Source organism: Ostrea edulis, chromosome 2, assembly GCF_947568905.1.
Source record: "Ostrea edulis chromosome 2, xbOstEdul1.1, whole genome shotgun sequence".
NCBI lineage: Eukaryota > Metazoa > Mollusca > Bivalvia > Ostreida > Ostreidae > Ostrea > Ostrea edulis.
Window position 1 is genome coordinate 56,227,924 of NC_079165.1, and position 16,966 is coordinate 56,244,889.

Genomic DNA, 16,966 nt, shown 5'->3' on the forward strand with positions numbered 1-16,966 from the left:
TTTTGTCCTGTCTGTCATCCTGTAATTCTGTCATTCTGTCATCCTGTCTGAAACTTTGACCTTGCTAATAACTTTTGAACAGTAAGTGCTAGAGCTTTGATATTTCACATGAGTATTCCTTGTGACAAGACCTTTTCATGGGTACCAACATTTTTTACCCTTGACCTTGGAGTTTGACCAACTTTTTGAAAACTTTAATCTTGCTGATTACTTTTGAACAGGAAGTGCTAGAGCTTTGATATTTCACATGAGTATTCCTTGTGACAAGACCTTTCCGTGGGTACCAACATATTTTGACCCTGTGACCTTGACCTTGGAGTTTGACCTTCTTTTAAACAAATTGACATTGGTCATAACTTCTAAATGATAAATATTAGAGCTTTCATATTGCACATGATAATTTTTTGTGACAAGATCTTTCTACTGGTACCAAGATATTTGTCCTTGTGACCTTGGCCATCTTTGGAATTGACCATTATTGGGGGCATTTGTGTTTCACAAACACATCTTGTTTAAAATGTTCTTCAAGATCAAAGATAGTACAGTTCATCAATTCAATATGCAAGCATTTTCATGTAGTGTATATTCAAAAACCTTGAGGGATATATTTAAAACTTCTCATCATTTCAAGACTCTAATGGATACAGTAAGTCTTATTGATATAGAAGTGTCCTCATGTAGACTAGTGTAGATTCCATGACCCTGGAGCCAAAGCAGGTGTACAGGAAGGCTTTCAAGATTTGCACTCTTATGTTACTTTATGAAAATGCATATTATGAATACAGTGAAACTTCTCCAAATTGGCCCCTCAGAATACCGGTTCTCCCTGAATATCGGCCGATTTTCAAAGTCCCGGCAGAAATCTTAATATTTCCTTACAAAGAAAGTCTTACAAAACCGGCCACCCCTGAAAACCGGACATCGGCCACTTTTTAAAGTACATTTGTTAACAAACATGTGTAATTTACCCTTAACATACTGGCCACTTTTTGAAGACAAGAAAATCTTGGCCAAAGGTTAATTAAGATCGTCCAGGTGTGCAAATTGACTGACCAACTGGCCAGGTATGAAATTATCCATCCGAGGTGTGAAAAACACTAGTGGCCTCTTCAATTTCTATTGTTTACCTGTGCTGTCAAGCGACACTTAGCTAATCCAAGAGACCCTTCCAAATTCTGTACAAAATGTAAAAAACAGTTAGGAAATTATTGAATGAATACTGTATCAAACGCCATATTGTTTCACCATACTTTCGTATGGATATAAGCGGTAGTTAATAAAGAACAAACCCATGACTGTCAATGATAATTATTAAAAGATAGATTAATTTTCTTGGTTTCCATAGACTTAAAATTCCAAAGAAATATTCAAATTACAATTTCATATTTACTACTGTACTTTTTAAAAACGTCTAAACAAAATTGTTAATGACATAAGCGATGAATGTAAACAGAGTTTTTATAGGTAAGAGGGATTCCAATAATAGGCCTCTGTGTTTTCTTTATGTATCCTGTTATAGATTTTCAGTTTAAAATTAGATGATTTCGGCGAGAATATTTCTTGTAATTCATAATTATCTTTAGGTACAAGCGGACTAATTTGATCTCCACCGATAATTGATCATAGATCACCAGATCAAAGTGAACAGTACCTACTTTGTGAATATTGAGATAAAATGTCTATAATTGCTAAATTCTCGGTATACCGGCCATCCCTCTAAACCGGCCATTTTTTCCGGTCCGAGAGCCGACCGGTTTAGAGAAGTTTCACTGTATATGTATTATATTTCTTAAAATCTTTCCAACAGTCATATATCAATTACAGTTTATGAAAATGATATGCAATTACCAGGAGACATCTAGTGTATAAAGTGGTCAAATATCAGGACTTAAATTGGCTTATTGCACAGCAGCAAATAGTGTTCCAATAAGATCTCTATAAGTAAGATGGCTCAGGTGGACATTGTGGTCCCTGGGCCTCTTGTTCAGTATCTTACAATTTATTGATTATTATCTCCCTAAACAAACTATTGAAAAGATTTGAATCCTTGAAAATTCTTACCTGTTGCTCTGCAGAAAAAATATGCATTCAGTAAACAACTTTTATACCAATTGATTAAATTGTATTTAACATCAGACCCTGCAGAATATCAGTGTAAAATTGATGGCTACAAGTCCACGATACGATGTAATGGTGAAAGAACCTGTGCTAGTGATTCATTTCACTGTGAGAGTGGTTACTGCTGTCCCACCAGATTAAATAAAGGTAAGATGGAGCATTTAGACTTTTCTAAATATTATGAATTTGCATTTAAAAATTTTCATTTGAAAAGATGATGGCTACTTGAGGACTGGTATGTGCATTGATATCATGCATGGGTTTTTTCCTTTGTGAATGCTTTGTATTCATTTTATGATGTTTTCTTCTAGAAAGAATGTTCCTAAATGTTATACCCTTATAGATTACTCCCAATATGACTGTATACAATAAAAAGTCAATCAAATTCAATGTTCAGCTTTCCAGTCCACATTCAGTGTTGGACTGCTCAGAACAACATCAAGTTTCCAATGGAATGTTTGACATCATCACATTAATATCGCTGGTACTCATATTAACTCGTAATCATCAGTGACAAGTTTGTTCATCCAAAACCCAGCCCCTTAATGTCTGTAATTTTCTGATACGTTTTCATTACTCCAACCCCTCTAGGAACAATTGTAATGTTTACTTTTGCTGCATCTGATACAAATAGGTTCATATGTAAATTTAGAAGGGTATAACATTAAAATACTTATTGACTGGGTCTCGAGCAACATCTGTTTTGTTGAACCTTCAGACCAAAATGCTATATATCAATCAGATCTATGGTCCGTTTGGGTAATGTTATGTTGCTACTCAATGTGTAGCGACATGATATTACTGGACAGATCAAAAATCCAATTTTAATATGATTATTGGCTCAGTGTATATGGCCTCAGACAATCTTGTGGTCCTTGGGTTCAACTAAACACATTTTAACCTCAATCTCAGTTAATTTGATTGTTTTATTTTCTCAGTTATTATTTATGCATGTCATTTTTGTACTTTATTGATCACTAACAAAATAAATATACTTAATCTGAAATGCAGGATGCGAAAGTTAAAAAAGATATTTCATAGAATTTGATGTTATATTACAGGCACAATATGTATATATCGCCGTTACATAGCAACGTCAGTGACCTATGTTGGGTCAGTTGCCTCTGGAACAATGCCCTCAGTTGATGCATGCAAAGCAGCATGTGATCGTGATACAATTAGTGACTGTATAGGGGTGGTTTATCAAGAAAACACTGGCAAATGTACAAAGTACCCCGACACAAGTCATTTGACCAAGGTGGCCAGTTCTGATTCTGAGTTTTTCGAGAGGCATTGCCAATTTTCTGCAGGTATTTTATGTGTAGGGTGTGTATTAGTAAGAAGAACCCAGTCTTGCCTCAGTCCTCTTTGCTTTTCTGTGGACGTACAGCTGTCTGCTCTGTTGGTGAAAGGTGTCGATTCTTTAGCTCAACATTCTGTCTGGTGACAGTCTTCAAATTAAGAGAGATCAATAGGATTTCAAACACTAATATATCTATAAAGAATTCTGAAACTGTATGTGTATTACATTGTATATTTATACTCGTACCAATGCCAAGTACACTTGTTTTAGCAGCTTGCCTTCAAACTAGTTGTCATAAATATTGTGAATAACTTCAATTCATTTGTAATATGCATGCAAATTGTTTCAAATTAATTTTATCTGCATGAATTTGACATGTGTTGGAAGTTTGAATTTCATGCTATTTAATCAAAAGTAATATACTGGATATTTTTGCTGTGCATGCATATGGGTAAAGGTGATAAAATCTATAAAGGTATTTTTAAAAATTGCTTCATTTTGAATTTATGATGTTGAGTTTTGAGATTTTTTGTTGTTCCTTTATTTATATGTGTATTTATACTAATTGTGAAATAAAGTAACCCACCCCCCTTAAAAAAATCCGATACATTAACTGATTTTAGGTATTTTAAAATTACTTTTTGATTTTATTTGACATGTGAACAGGACTGTGCCCAAACCGGAATAATGTCCTGATGTCAGACGGTGTTCCTAAAACCTGTAACACTGACACAGATTGTGATGTCAAAAGTTTTGGTTGCATTAAGGGACACTGTTGTCCTAAAGTTAGAATTCCTACAGTGACTCAAGGTAAATGAAACAATATGCTGAGACTTAATGAAATTAGAAATCAAAAGAAAATTGTATGCATTAAAGATATGTCTCCATGACCTGTAACTTATAACAGTTGTGTAATTTTTATCATTATTTTCTGTATATAGCAAAAACCTGTTCAAATGGGGCTAATCCATCTAAGAATGCAAATGGTTTAACAAAGACATGTAAGGTGGCTAGTGACTGTGGAGAACCAGCAATATGTGAGAACCAGATTTGCTGTCCTACTCCAATACAACAAGGTCAGAATCAGTGTTTGGTAGGAATACTTGTAATTGCTTATGAATGTAGGAATTACTTGAGTGACACGGTGACCTAATCTGGATGATGATTGTCATTTTCCGTCATACATCAACATTTAAATATAATCAACTTCTTGCTTGAAAGTACATGGCCAAAATTTAATATGGAACATCTTTGGGGTAATGGGGATTACAGTGGTCAATTTCATGGTCATTGCACCCCTGAAGTATGACATTGTCAGATACCCACGCTACTGATTAGTAGAAAACAAGTTCAGCAGGGGTCAAAACCTTAAGAAATTATGCATCATTAAAATCTTTGCTCAGGAATGTCATAGCAAACAAACTGTATAGTCACGATGAGCAAGAATGCCTCTACCACAAACTGTATAGTCACGATGAGCAAGAATGCCTCTACCAAATAAGTGGGAAATTCATGGCCCATGGGTTAAGGGTTCTGGTGCTAAGGTAGAGTTCACATAATAAAAATGCAATATTTCTTTAAAAGGGCATGGACACAAATTGAACTGAAAATTTCCATTTTTAATGTTTGCAATGCTTAACTTAAAGGTATATATATTATAATATATGACAGTACAATTGAACTTCAGTATATCTTGAATACCATGGCTATGTCAAAGTGAGTTGGAAGTCCCAACTACATTTTCTTTATATATTTTAATGTCAATATCTCAAACCCTTGGAAGTTTTTACTTGGCTCCATTGGGTTTGAGATAACGAGGTTTAACTGTATAGGAATTTTTTAGAATGTTCTTTTACTCTTGAACATTAAAAAAAATTAAATATGGAAAGTTAATGAGAATTTATAGGAATTTTTTCAAAAGTAATTTAAAACACCTTGTGTGATTGATCTACACATTGAAAATCTGAGCATATTATTGAGGTGACTGTTAAGCCCCAGGGGTCTCTTGTCTTGTTTGTTTTTATAGTGTTCTCTCTTTGATGAAGAATTATATATGATTTCAGAATTTTGTCCAAACAAAAGCTTGCCTCTGATGGAGAATGGAAAGCCTAAAGCTTGTATGGGGATTTTATTGTCTGAGTGTGGGAACTCTGGGGACTACACATGTAAAGGTTTAAGTGAATCTAAGTTCTGCTGCCCCACAAGAACAGATAACAATGGTATGTTTTCATTTGTTACAAAGAAATGTACAACAGACTTGCTTTTCAATGAAATTCTTTTTATCCAAAAGAAAGTTCTTTATATTGAAAAAAGATTGGCACATACAACAGTATTGTCATTAGCAACAACCATGGAAACACCTTTATCACAGATGTAAATATGTGATGATAATTAGATTATATTTCAATTGTTGTAAGGTTACATGAATATACCTCACTATAAATTTAAAACTGATAAAATGAAATGAATATCATTTCCTAATATCTGAGAATTTCTTTTGACTTATTTTCTTATAACTATTTTATCTTTCAAAGAATTTTGATGGGTATCATATGACAGGAGATTTTTTTTCCCACCATGGATATGTTTAGGACACATCTTTTCCATTCCTTGTCTTCTGTCCATCTGTCCTATTTTATATTTTATTTAGCTCATTTTTAATTGAATATAGAAGAATCTTCTTCATGGATCTTCATCACCAGATACATTTTGGTGAATCCATGACATTTTTACCTTTACCTTCTGTATATCTTTAGAGTTCACATTTCTGGATTGTGCATTTAGCTCAGTTTATTAAGGATGCTTTTATCAAATTCCATATACAGATACATATTGACTGGAACATGACAGTTGTGGTCACTATGCCCAGTTTTTTAACCTTGACCCTGTGTGTGGTTGTAACCTCACTTTTCTGGATTTGTGTTTAACTCCTTTTTAGGCATTTGTTTTCAATAGTTGCATTTTGAGTAAAATTATTCTTCATTCCTTATATTTTATGCTTGAAATGAATTTTATCGTTGATCAAAGATTTTGTGCTTTTGACACTTGTACTGGTATGTCTTTATGTTGATTCTGACGTCTATGAATTACCGTTGATAGTTAATTGATTTGTTGTTGTTGATTTTTTTAGAACTTTGCCCAAACAAAGGAATGCCATTGTTGAATTCTGCTGGCAATGCCCAGAGGTGTTCCTCCACCATGGACTGTGGGGACAGTACCTACAGCTGTCAAGGATCCAACATAGACGGTAACAAGTACTGCTGTCCAGCAAAACTGCTCCTCACAGGTATCAACATAATGCATCACATTTACTTCTGAATGTTTAGTGCTAGGGCTTTCATATTCCACATGTGTATTTCTTGTGACAAGACCTTTCTTTGGGTACCATAATTGCTTTGCTCCCTTATGACGGTATCAGTATCTTGATTCCATTTTGAGAGGGTTGGTGTTGTGTTGTCATTGTCCGGAGTATATCTTAAAAACCATTTTATACTGAAATGAGCACAAATTCACTATTTCCCGTTGGGGAGGGGGATTAGTCCCATTAGGACAGTTCTAGTTTTATCTTATTTTTGCCCTAAAGATCGCAGATTGTGGGATGTGTTATTTTGAATTACAGGTTTGTCTATTTCTCCACATCTTGAAACATTGTTATGAAACATTGTTATGAGATTTCATATTTGGTCAAGTGAAAGGACAAAGCCTAAGCTTTTTATCCGGTAAATGGTCAAGGTTGTAAGTCAAGTTCAAAGGTCCACCTTGTTATAAAAGGACTTTGCCATGTTCAGAGCATGCTTGTATGTATTTCTTTTTTAGCTCACCTTAGCTACAAGCTCAATTGAACTTTTCTGATCACCTTTTGTCGGCTGTCTGTCCGAAAACTTTTAACATTTTCATCTTCTTTTCCAGAACCATTAGGCCAATTTCAATCAAACATGGTATAAATCATCCTTGGGTGAAAGTGATTCAAGTTTTTTTAAATGAAGAGCCATGTCCCTTTCAAAGGGGAGATAATTATGAAACTGCATCTTCTTTAGAACCACTGGTCCAGAAAATTTGAAATTTCCATGAAAGTTTCCTGACATAGTGTAGATTTAAGTTTGTTAAAAATCATGGCCCCCAGGGGTAGGGTGGGGTCACAATAGGGGATCAAAGATTTTATATGTGAATATATAGGGAAAATCTTCTCAAAAACCACTGGGCAAGAAAAGTGGAAATTTACATGAAGCTTCCTGATATAGAGTAGATCCAAGGTTATGCAATTCATGGTCCCTGGGGGTAGGGTGAGGCCACAATAGGGAATCAAAGTTTTATTTGCTGATATACACAGGAAAAATATCTCTTGAACCTGTTTTTAAAAGCTAGGGTTTTCATATTTTGCATATACATTCTTTACGTCAAGTTCTTTCATGTGATGCAATGGTGTGTGATCTTGTGACCTTGACCTGGAAGTTTGACCACTTTTGATAAAATTCTGACCTATTCAATATGTTCTGAACCATTTAAGGCAGATCTTTCATATAGATTCTGTATGTCAAGACCTTGTTATACTTTGGTGTTTGACCTTGTGACCTTAACCTGGAAGTTTGAACTACTTTCGATAAAATTCTGACCTATTCAATATCTCCTGAACTATTTAAGATAGAGTTTTCATGTTTTGTATATAGATTTCTTATGGCAAGTCTTTCATATCATACCATGATCTATGACCTTGTGACCTTTGTCCTATCCAGAACAGAACAGCAAGATCATGTAAGTCATAGTTGTGTTGAGGAATCTCAGTGTTATGTGAATTCATTTTCAGTTATGTTGTGATCCTTTGGGGCCAAGTTGGGGCCAAAGTATGGGATCAAAACTTTTCATGGGAATAACTATTGATAAAAAGTCTTTTAAAAATCACAAGCGCTGAACAACAGCAGGGCATCAGGTGAGCAATGTGGCCCTTGGGCCTCTGTTATTGATCAGATGATATAAATGATATACAGTATGTTGAAACATATCATTAAAAGTACAGCATAATTTTGTTTTCTGAACAGAAATGTGCCCCAATAGGGGTTATGTCCTGGTCCATGACGGACACCCAAAGAGATGTAGCTTGGATTTTGAATGTATTAGTTCGAGTGGCGAATTCTCCTGCGTCAGTAACTTCTGCTGTCCGAAGGACGTCAATCAGGGTCAGTACCATGATTGTAAAGAAATGCTCAAGTGAATAAGTAACCTACAATGTACTGGAGGGCATTATAGAAAGATGCTGAAATGTCTTTTGGACATTATTGTCAATTCCTTTTGTTTTAGCTGTATGTCCCAATAACGGCCAACTGCTCTTAGATGAAAAACAACAACCGAAACTCTGCACTGACAACATAGAATGCCAGGGGTCAGGAAAGGGAGCTTACTTCTGTAATAACAATGGATACTGCTGCTCAGAGTTAGGTACATATACCTTTAGTTTTATTTATTACCTGAGGAAATATGCATCAGTTTGAGAGATTTAGTATTGTGTGTGGTACCAGGTAGAATTTATGAATGATTCTCCTTTGGACAGGTACCCTTTCTGTGTGCCCCAACAATGGAATGGTGAAAATGTCTGACAACAAGCCAGTGAGCTGCGCCCATGATGCGGATTGTGGGGAGGTAACCTGGTCTTGTCAAGGAGGCCACTGCTGTCCACGACCTATTAATACAGGTATAGTTAATATGTTCTAATCCAACATCCATGTGATCAGTTCTTCTTCCACGGCCTATTAATACAGGTATAGTTAATCCGTTCTAATCCAACATCCATGTGATCAGTTCTTCTGTCCACGGCCTATTAATACAGGTATAGTTAATCCGTTCTAATCCAACATCCATGTGATCAGTTCTTCTGTCCACGGCCTATTAATACAGGTATAGTTAATTCGTTCTAATCCAACATCCATGTAATCAGTTCTGCTGTGAATTTTCACCTTAACTATTATTCACGAAGGTGATGATTCACAAAAGATCTCTCACATAAAACATAATTGAATACCTTTTGAACGAGGTTTCTTTCACTAATGGCTTTTTTCTGACAGTTTGTCCCAATGGAAAGGCTCCAAAGTGTTGTAAATTGGATTTGTGTGTGCAGCATTCTTGTCCATCTAATCCAACAGCCCAGTGTCGGATTAATCCATGTGGTGATTGTAAGGCGGAGTTCTATGATGACAAAAACACACTTGTAGATTGTTATTCAGGTAAAATTTTGATTAAGCTTTCCATTTTTAGCTCTTCTGAGCCAAAGGCTCAAAGAGCTAATGCTATGGCCATTTGTGCGGTGTGCATAAACTTTTTAGAAAAAGGGCTATAACTCAAGAACCCCTTGGCCAATTTTTTTCAAATTTGTTGCAGGGTATCATTGGCCCAAGGGCTTTCATACATACTAAATAGAGGGATGTGACCCTTTAACAAGGGCAGATAATCAGGAAAATACAAACAAAAGTAGTGGTTGCTAAAAAATCTTCTTCTCAAGAACCACAGGGCAGATTATCACCAAACTTACACATAAGGATGAGGATATGTTGTAGATTAAAAATTGTTCAAGGCATTACCCTGGGGCAAAGGGCGTGGTCTCAAGGTCACTTCAAAGTTGACCTAAATTAAAAAAATTTTTAAATTCCTTAAATCTTAGATATTTTAGTCATTATAAGGACTAGGATCATCAAATTTTGACAGTTGATGCATCTTAGGACCTTGTGTCAAGTTGTCTCAAAAGTAGGTCACGGTGACCTACTTTTTGAATTTTGCAGGTATTTATTTTAAAATTAATTTTGATGCATATCTTGGACACTTTGAAGCCTATGATCATCAAAACTTGTCAGTTGGTGGATCATGGGACCTTGAAATGCGTCAACTGAAAAATAGGTCACCGTGACCTACTTTCTGAATTTTATGGCTTATCATTTATAGATATATTTTAAGTTGTTATTTCAAATACCGAGAGGTTTAGGATCATCAAATCTTGTAAGTTGATGCATCTTGAGGCCTTGAAACATATTTATAAAAAAAGTAGGTCACAGTGACCTACTTTTTGAATTTTGCAGATATTCAAATTTCACATTTTCAATTTTAGATGCATATTTTGGGCACTGTAAAACCTAGGATCATCAAACTTTGTCAGTTGATGCGTCTTCAGTCTTCGGTTTGTGTCGACCAAGAAGTAGGTCACCGTGACCTACTTTTGGTATTTGACAGCTAAATTACTATATTTCAGACACTATTTGACCTACAATCATCAAACTTTGTCAGTTGATGCATCTTGAGTCTTCGGAGTGTATCGACCAAAAAGTAGGTCACTGTGACCTACTTTTGGCATTTGACAGTTATATTTATATATTTCAGTCACTAATTGACCTACAATCATCAAACTTTGACAGTTGATGCATCTTGAGTCAACGGAGTGTGTCGACCAAAAAGTAGGTCACCTTGACCTACTTTTTGAATTTGACGGCTATATTTATATATTTCAAATACTATTTGACCTACAGTCATCAAACTTTGTCAGTTGATGAGTCTTGCATGTTCGAAGGGTTTCGACCAAAAAGTAGGTCAACTTGACCTACTTTTGGAATTGGACACCTATATTTATATATTTCAGATACTATTTGACCTACAGTCATCAAACTTTGTCAGTTGATGCGTCTTGCATGTTCAAAGGGTGTTGACCAAAAAGTAGGTCACCTTGACCTACTTTTGGAATTGGACGGCTATATTTATATAATTCAGATACTATCTGACCTACAGTCATCAAACTTTGTCAGTTGTTGGGTCTTGCATGTTTGAAGGGTCTTGACGAAAAAGTAGGTCACCTTGACCTACTTTTGGAATTTGACGGCTATATTTATATATTTCAGATACTATTTGACCTACAGTCATCAAACTTTGTCAGTTGATGGGTCTTGCATGTTCGGAGTTCGCTGACCAAAAAGTAGGTCACCATGACCTACGATTGGAATTTGACAGCTATATTTCAATATTCAGATACTAATTGACTTAAAATCATCAAACTTTGTCAGTTGATATTTCTTGGGTTCTCAAAATGTGTAAACCAAAAAGTAGGTCACATTGACCTACTTTTTTTGAATTCTTAGGATTTAACTAAAGATTTAGAATACTAAGAGGCTAAGAATAGAAATGGTGGGGTTGTACAATTTATCAGAAGAGCGATTCTAGGCCCATGGGCCTCTTGTTATTTATATTTTTTATGAGTACGAAACATACTTTCTGTAAAATTCCTTATTAAAGTCCTGTTCACTTACTTGAACTGATACATCATGTGCATGTATTTAGGTTTAAGTAGGTGTGAGAAGATGAGATTGAAGGCCCTGTCACTGAGTACATTTTGGAGAGACACACATTTAGAATTTTCCAGACAGTACCTTGGACAAATGAAAACAAAAACTGTGAAAGCAGAAGACATGCCATCTATAGAAAGTAAGTTGTCTGCTTACAGAGCTAGGATTTTTTTTTATATTTGTTCAGTACAAAGAAATTTGATACTGTTACAGGTATTGCTGATTCAGATGAAGCATTTTATTTTTACTTTCCATCTGAAATAATAGAACTCTTAATCGTTGAATTTGGAACAAGGTTCAAAACATTTCTTCTTTGTGTGTAGGGGTGATATCGTCTGGTAAGGCTGGAGAATGTTTAGGACTGGGTCCTTCAGCTGTGAAGACTCTTACTCAGGACTGTACATCAGATGAGGATTGCCAGGGAACCAGTAAATGCTGTTTGAACAAGTGCCAAGTTCCTATTAATGGTAAGACATAGAATTTTTCATTGTTCTCCATTCAACAATATTTACATTAAATTTCCAATGTTTTTGCTTTTGATATCTTTAGCAATTGTAATGATAGCCATTTCTTCATGAATGCCATGCAGTTGTGAACAATGTGTGTATGAATCTCGATAAATATAGTACATCTATTTCAACAGCTGCAAATTCAGATTGAAATGAAAATAGCATTTAAGTGTAAATTAAATTTTAAAAATGCATGATGGTATGAATTGCAACACTTCATGCTGGCAATTACTTTTCATGAAGCACTAACACATTTCATGAAGTATACTGGTGTGAATCGTCTCAATTCATGCCCTCATGTGTTTTCAGAAATGAAATCCATTTCTTAAATGTCGGGGCAGATATGCATTCATCGCCTTATTTGCAGTGTCTGTATGTTGGGGTTATACAAGAGGATGTCCTATTTTTGTCTTTGAAGAAATTTACCAATTATTAGGAATTTGAATGTAGTGTTAGAATGGGTCTTTTAGCTCACCTGAACCGAAGGTTCAAGTGAGTTTTTCTGATCGCTTTTTGTTCGTCGTCTATCTGTCTGTCCGTCTGTCTTTTAAACTTTTCACATTTTCGACTTCTTCTCCATAACCACTGGGCCAATATCAACCAAACATGGCCAAAAGCATCCTTGGGTGAAGGGCTTTCAAGTTTGTTCAAATGAAGGGCCATGTCCCTTTCAAAGGGGAGATAATCACAAAAATGCAAAAATAGGGTGGGGTCATTTAGAAATCTTCTTCTCAAGAACCACTGGGCCAGAAGAGCTGCTTTTTACATGAAAGCTTCCTGACATATTGCAGATTCAAGTTCGTTCAAATCATGGCCCCCGGTGGTAGGATGGGGCCACAAGGGGGGATCAAAGTTTTACATACAAATATATAGGGAAAAACTTTAAAAATCTTCTTCTCAAGAACCACTAAGCCAGAAAAGCTGAGATTTACATGAAAGCTTCCTGACATAATGCAGATTCAAGTTTGTTCAAATCATGGCCCCCGGTGGTAGGATGGGGCCACAAGGGGGGATCAAAGTTTTACATACAAATATATAGGGAAAAACTTTAAAAATCTTCTTCTCAAGAACCACTGAGCCAGAAAAGCTGATTTTTACATGAAATCTTTCTGACATAGTGCAGATTCAAGTTTGTTCAAATCATGGCCCCCGGGGATAAGATGGGGCCCCAAGGGGGGATCAAAGTTTTACACACAAATATATAGGGAAAAACTTTAAAAATCTTCTTCTCAAGAACCACTAAGCCAGAAAAGCTGAGATTTACATGAAAGCTTCCTGACATAATGCAGATTCAAGTTTGTTCAAATCATGGGCTCTGGGGGTTGGATGGGGCCACAATAGGGGATCAAAGTTTTACATACAAATATATAGGAAAAATCTTCTTCTCAAGAACCGCTGAGCCAGAAAAGCTGATTTTTACATGAAAACTTTCTGACATAGTGCAGATTCAAGTTTGTTCCAATCATGGCCCCCAGGGGTAGGATGGGGCCACAAGGGGGATCAAAGTTTTACACACAAATATATAGTTAAAATCTTTTTCTCAATAACCACTGAGTCAGAAAAGCTGATATTTACAAGAAAACTTTCTGACATAGTGCAGATTCAAGTTTGTTCAAATCATGGCCCCCGAGGGGTAGGATGGGGCCACAAGTGGGGGGGGGGTCAAAGTTTTACATACAAATATAGGAAAAAGCTTTAAAAATCTTCTTCTCAAGAACCATTGGGCCAAAGAAGTTGACATTTACATGAAAGCTTTCTGACATAGTGTAGATTAAAGTTTGCAAAGGGCAGTTTGGGCCATAATAGAGACTAAGGTTTTACATGCAAATATATATGGAAAGTCTTCAGATATGGGCCAAGGTGACTCAGGTGAGCGATGTGACCCATGGGCCTCTTGTTTAATGCTGTTTTAGATATGAAGCATCATGCCAAAATTATGTTCTCTGATTTCAGCATGTCTATTATTAATAGTATTGTATAAAATGCTTTTAAAGAATAATTTCTTCTGTTCTCAGTATTACCACAGCAGAATTCCTGTGACCTACGTCCAGTGACTGGACCCTGTAAAGGTCATATGATCAGATACTTCTTCAACTCCACCAGTAAGAGATGTGAACAGTTTGTATTTGGAGGATGTAGAGGCAATGAAAACAACTTTGGTTCTCACAAAGCTTGCCTGAGAGCTTGCTCTGCAGGTAAATGTGAAATGTGAAACACTGTTATATATATATATATATATATATATATATATATATATATATATATATATAAAATATGCAGTATGTCAGAGAAAGACATCACTTTTATTTCAAGTTGATGCACTTCTAATGTATGCAATAAAAATCTCTAGATTCTCTAAAATCTCCAATTTCCATTTAAATTCTGCTGTAGTAATTCATCAACAATAATACTTCAGAAGACTGATATACCATGGTTTATGGACTGTACAGATATACATATTACAGCACGGAATTTACGCTACAGTTATATTAACACATGTATTTGCTTGACTTGTGTAGCTGGACTTCCCCGTCAGTGCCTGCCTTCTCCTGATCCTGGCAGATGTAGGGCCAAAATCCCCATGTATTTCTACAACATCACCAGTAACAGGTGTGATAAGTTTAGCTATGGTGGATGTGAAGGAAACAGGAATCGGTTCCTGACCCTTACACAGTGTCTCAGTACATGCAGTAAGTCTGATCCGGTATATATCTATCTTACATATTGTCTCAGTACATGCAGTAAGTCTGATCCGGTATATATCTATCTTACACAGTGTCTCAGTACATGCAGTAAGTCTGATCCGGTATATATCTATCTTACATATTGTCTCAGTACATGCAGTAAGTCTGATCCGGTATATATCTATCTTACATATTGTCTCAGTACATGCAGTAAGTCTGATCCGGTATATATCTATCTTACACAGTGCCTCAGTACATGCAGTAAGTAAAGTTTTCTGATCCAGTATATATCTATCTTCAGGATAAATACAGGCTTTTGTGTTTCAATGATTTATTTTTGCAATGGTGGGTCTCTGTTGAAAAGCCTGTTTCTAAGATCTTAGAAATGCAGAGATGTTTTGAGATATTATAACAGAAAAGAAGGTCTTGTCTGTAATGGTTGTTCATTCTCATGTACCAGACTCTCAGTTAAGGCTTACCCTCTGGATCAGCCCAATCATTTTTAGCTCACCTGTGAGCTTTTCTGATTGCCTGTTGTCCGTCGTCTGTCTGTAAACTTTTTACATTTTCAATTTCTTCTCCAGAACCACTGGGCCAATTTCAACCAAACTTGGCCAAAAACATCCTTGGGTGAAGGGCTTTCAAGTTAGTTCAAATGAAGGACCATGTCCCTTTCAAAGGGGAGATAATCACAAAAATGCAAAAATAGGGTGGGGTCATTTAAAAATCTTCTTCTCAAGAACCATTGGGCCAGAAAAGCTGAAATTTACATGAAAGCTTTCTGACATAGTGCAGATTCAAATTTGTTAAAATCATGGCTCCTGGGGGTTGGATGGGGCCACAATAGGGGATCAAAGTTTTACATACAAATATATAGAGAAACTCTTTGAAAATCTTCTCAAGAACCATTGAGCCAGAAAAGCTCAGATTTACATGAAAGCTTCCTGACATAGTGCAGATTCAAGTTTGTTCAAATCATTGCCCCCAGGGGTATGATGGGGCCACAATAGGGGATCAAAGTTTAACATACAAATATATAGGGAAAATCTTTTAAAATCTTCTTCTCAAGAACCACCGAGCCAGGAAACTGATATTTACAAAAATCTCATGGCCCCCAGGGGTAGGATGAGGCCACATGGGGGGGATCAAAGTTTTGCATACAAATATATAGGAAAATCTGTAAAAATCGTCTTCTCAAAAACTACTGGGCCAGGAAAGTGGAAATTTACATGAAAGCTTCCTGACATAGTGCAAATTGAAGTTTTTTAAAATCATGGCCCCTGAGGATAGGATGGGGCCACAATAGGGGATCAAAGATTTACATACAAATATATAGGAAAAATCTTTAAATATGAGCCAAGGTGACTTTATGTGAGCGATGTGGCCCATGGGCCTCTTGTTTAGGAATGCAAAGAAAATCTTTACAATTAGCCAGTCCTTGATCTTCATTGCTCATCCTTGTACCCAATCAGTGTCATGGTATTCTACGTTACATAGATATGTCATTAGAATTAATTGTTTTGATGATTTTCATGATAAGGCTAACAACAGTGGAGCACCATTTCGTGTAGACATTATTTTTGTCAGTGACTGTTTTTTTAATGGTAAGATTGTTGAGATTTACAAACTGAATTTGCCTTTTCCTTGTTTTTCTTTTCATACATCCTAACAGCTACTAATATAATAAATGTGGCTCTGACTTTATTAAACATTTTATTTGATTCGCTTTTGATTTTTTTATAGCGCCTATCTCTGAGAGACTTATCCAGAGGTTAGATCATCATGGTAAACATGTACAGAGACTCTGGTATATGAGAATAATAGTCATGTAATGCTAATGCATCAAGTATAGCCTCAGATTTTTCTCCATTTTGTTTTTAGGCTCTAAGGATGTGCAAGCTGCTCCTTGTGAGGTATGCAGAAATTGTTCCATATTTGTCTGGTGTCATTGACAAAGTCAATTCCAAGAATCAGTATTCAGAAAATTTGAACATCGACATGCATTGTTATTTTATAGCTACAAGACCTATAAAAGAAACT

At 35.9% G+C, this 16,966-nt stretch overlaps 1 protein-coding gene across 1 annotated transcript in view; it reads left to right on the forward strand.

The window, feature by feature from the left end:
* The window catches only part of LOC125679215 (papilin-like), a 58,584-nt gene that overhangs the window by 31,135 nt on the left and 10,483 nt on the right, over window positions 1-16,966 (forward strand). The window contains exons 15-29 of the mRNA XM_056154514.1: window positions 2,137-2,265; window positions 3,180-3,428; window positions 4,088-4,231; window positions 4,363-4,497; window positions 5,485-5,640; window positions 6,552-6,707; window positions 8,458-8,595; window positions 8,717-8,854; window positions 8,967-9,107; window positions 9,478-9,636; window positions 11,729-11,872; window positions 12,057-12,200; window positions 14,258-14,437; window positions 14,762-14,932; window positions 16,808-16,839. Of these exons, the coding sequence (XP_056010489.1) occupies window positions 2,137-2,265; window positions 3,180-3,428; window positions 4,088-4,231; window positions 4,363-4,497; window positions 5,485-5,640; window positions 6,552-6,707; window positions 8,458-8,595; window positions 8,717-8,854; window positions 8,967-9,107; window positions 9,478-9,636; window positions 11,729-11,872; window positions 12,057-12,200; window positions 14,258-14,437; window positions 14,762-14,932; window positions 16,808-16,839 (2,216 nt within the window). The remainder of the gene's footprint in view (window positions 1-2,136; window positions 2,266-3,179; window positions 3,429-4,087; window positions 4,232-4,362; window positions 4,498-5,484; window positions 5,641-6,551; window positions 6,708-8,457; window positions 8,596-8,716; window positions 8,855-8,966; window positions 9,108-9,477; window positions 9,637-11,728; window positions 11,873-12,056; window positions 12,201-14,257; window positions 14,438-14,761; window positions 14,933-16,807; window positions 16,840-16,966) is intronic.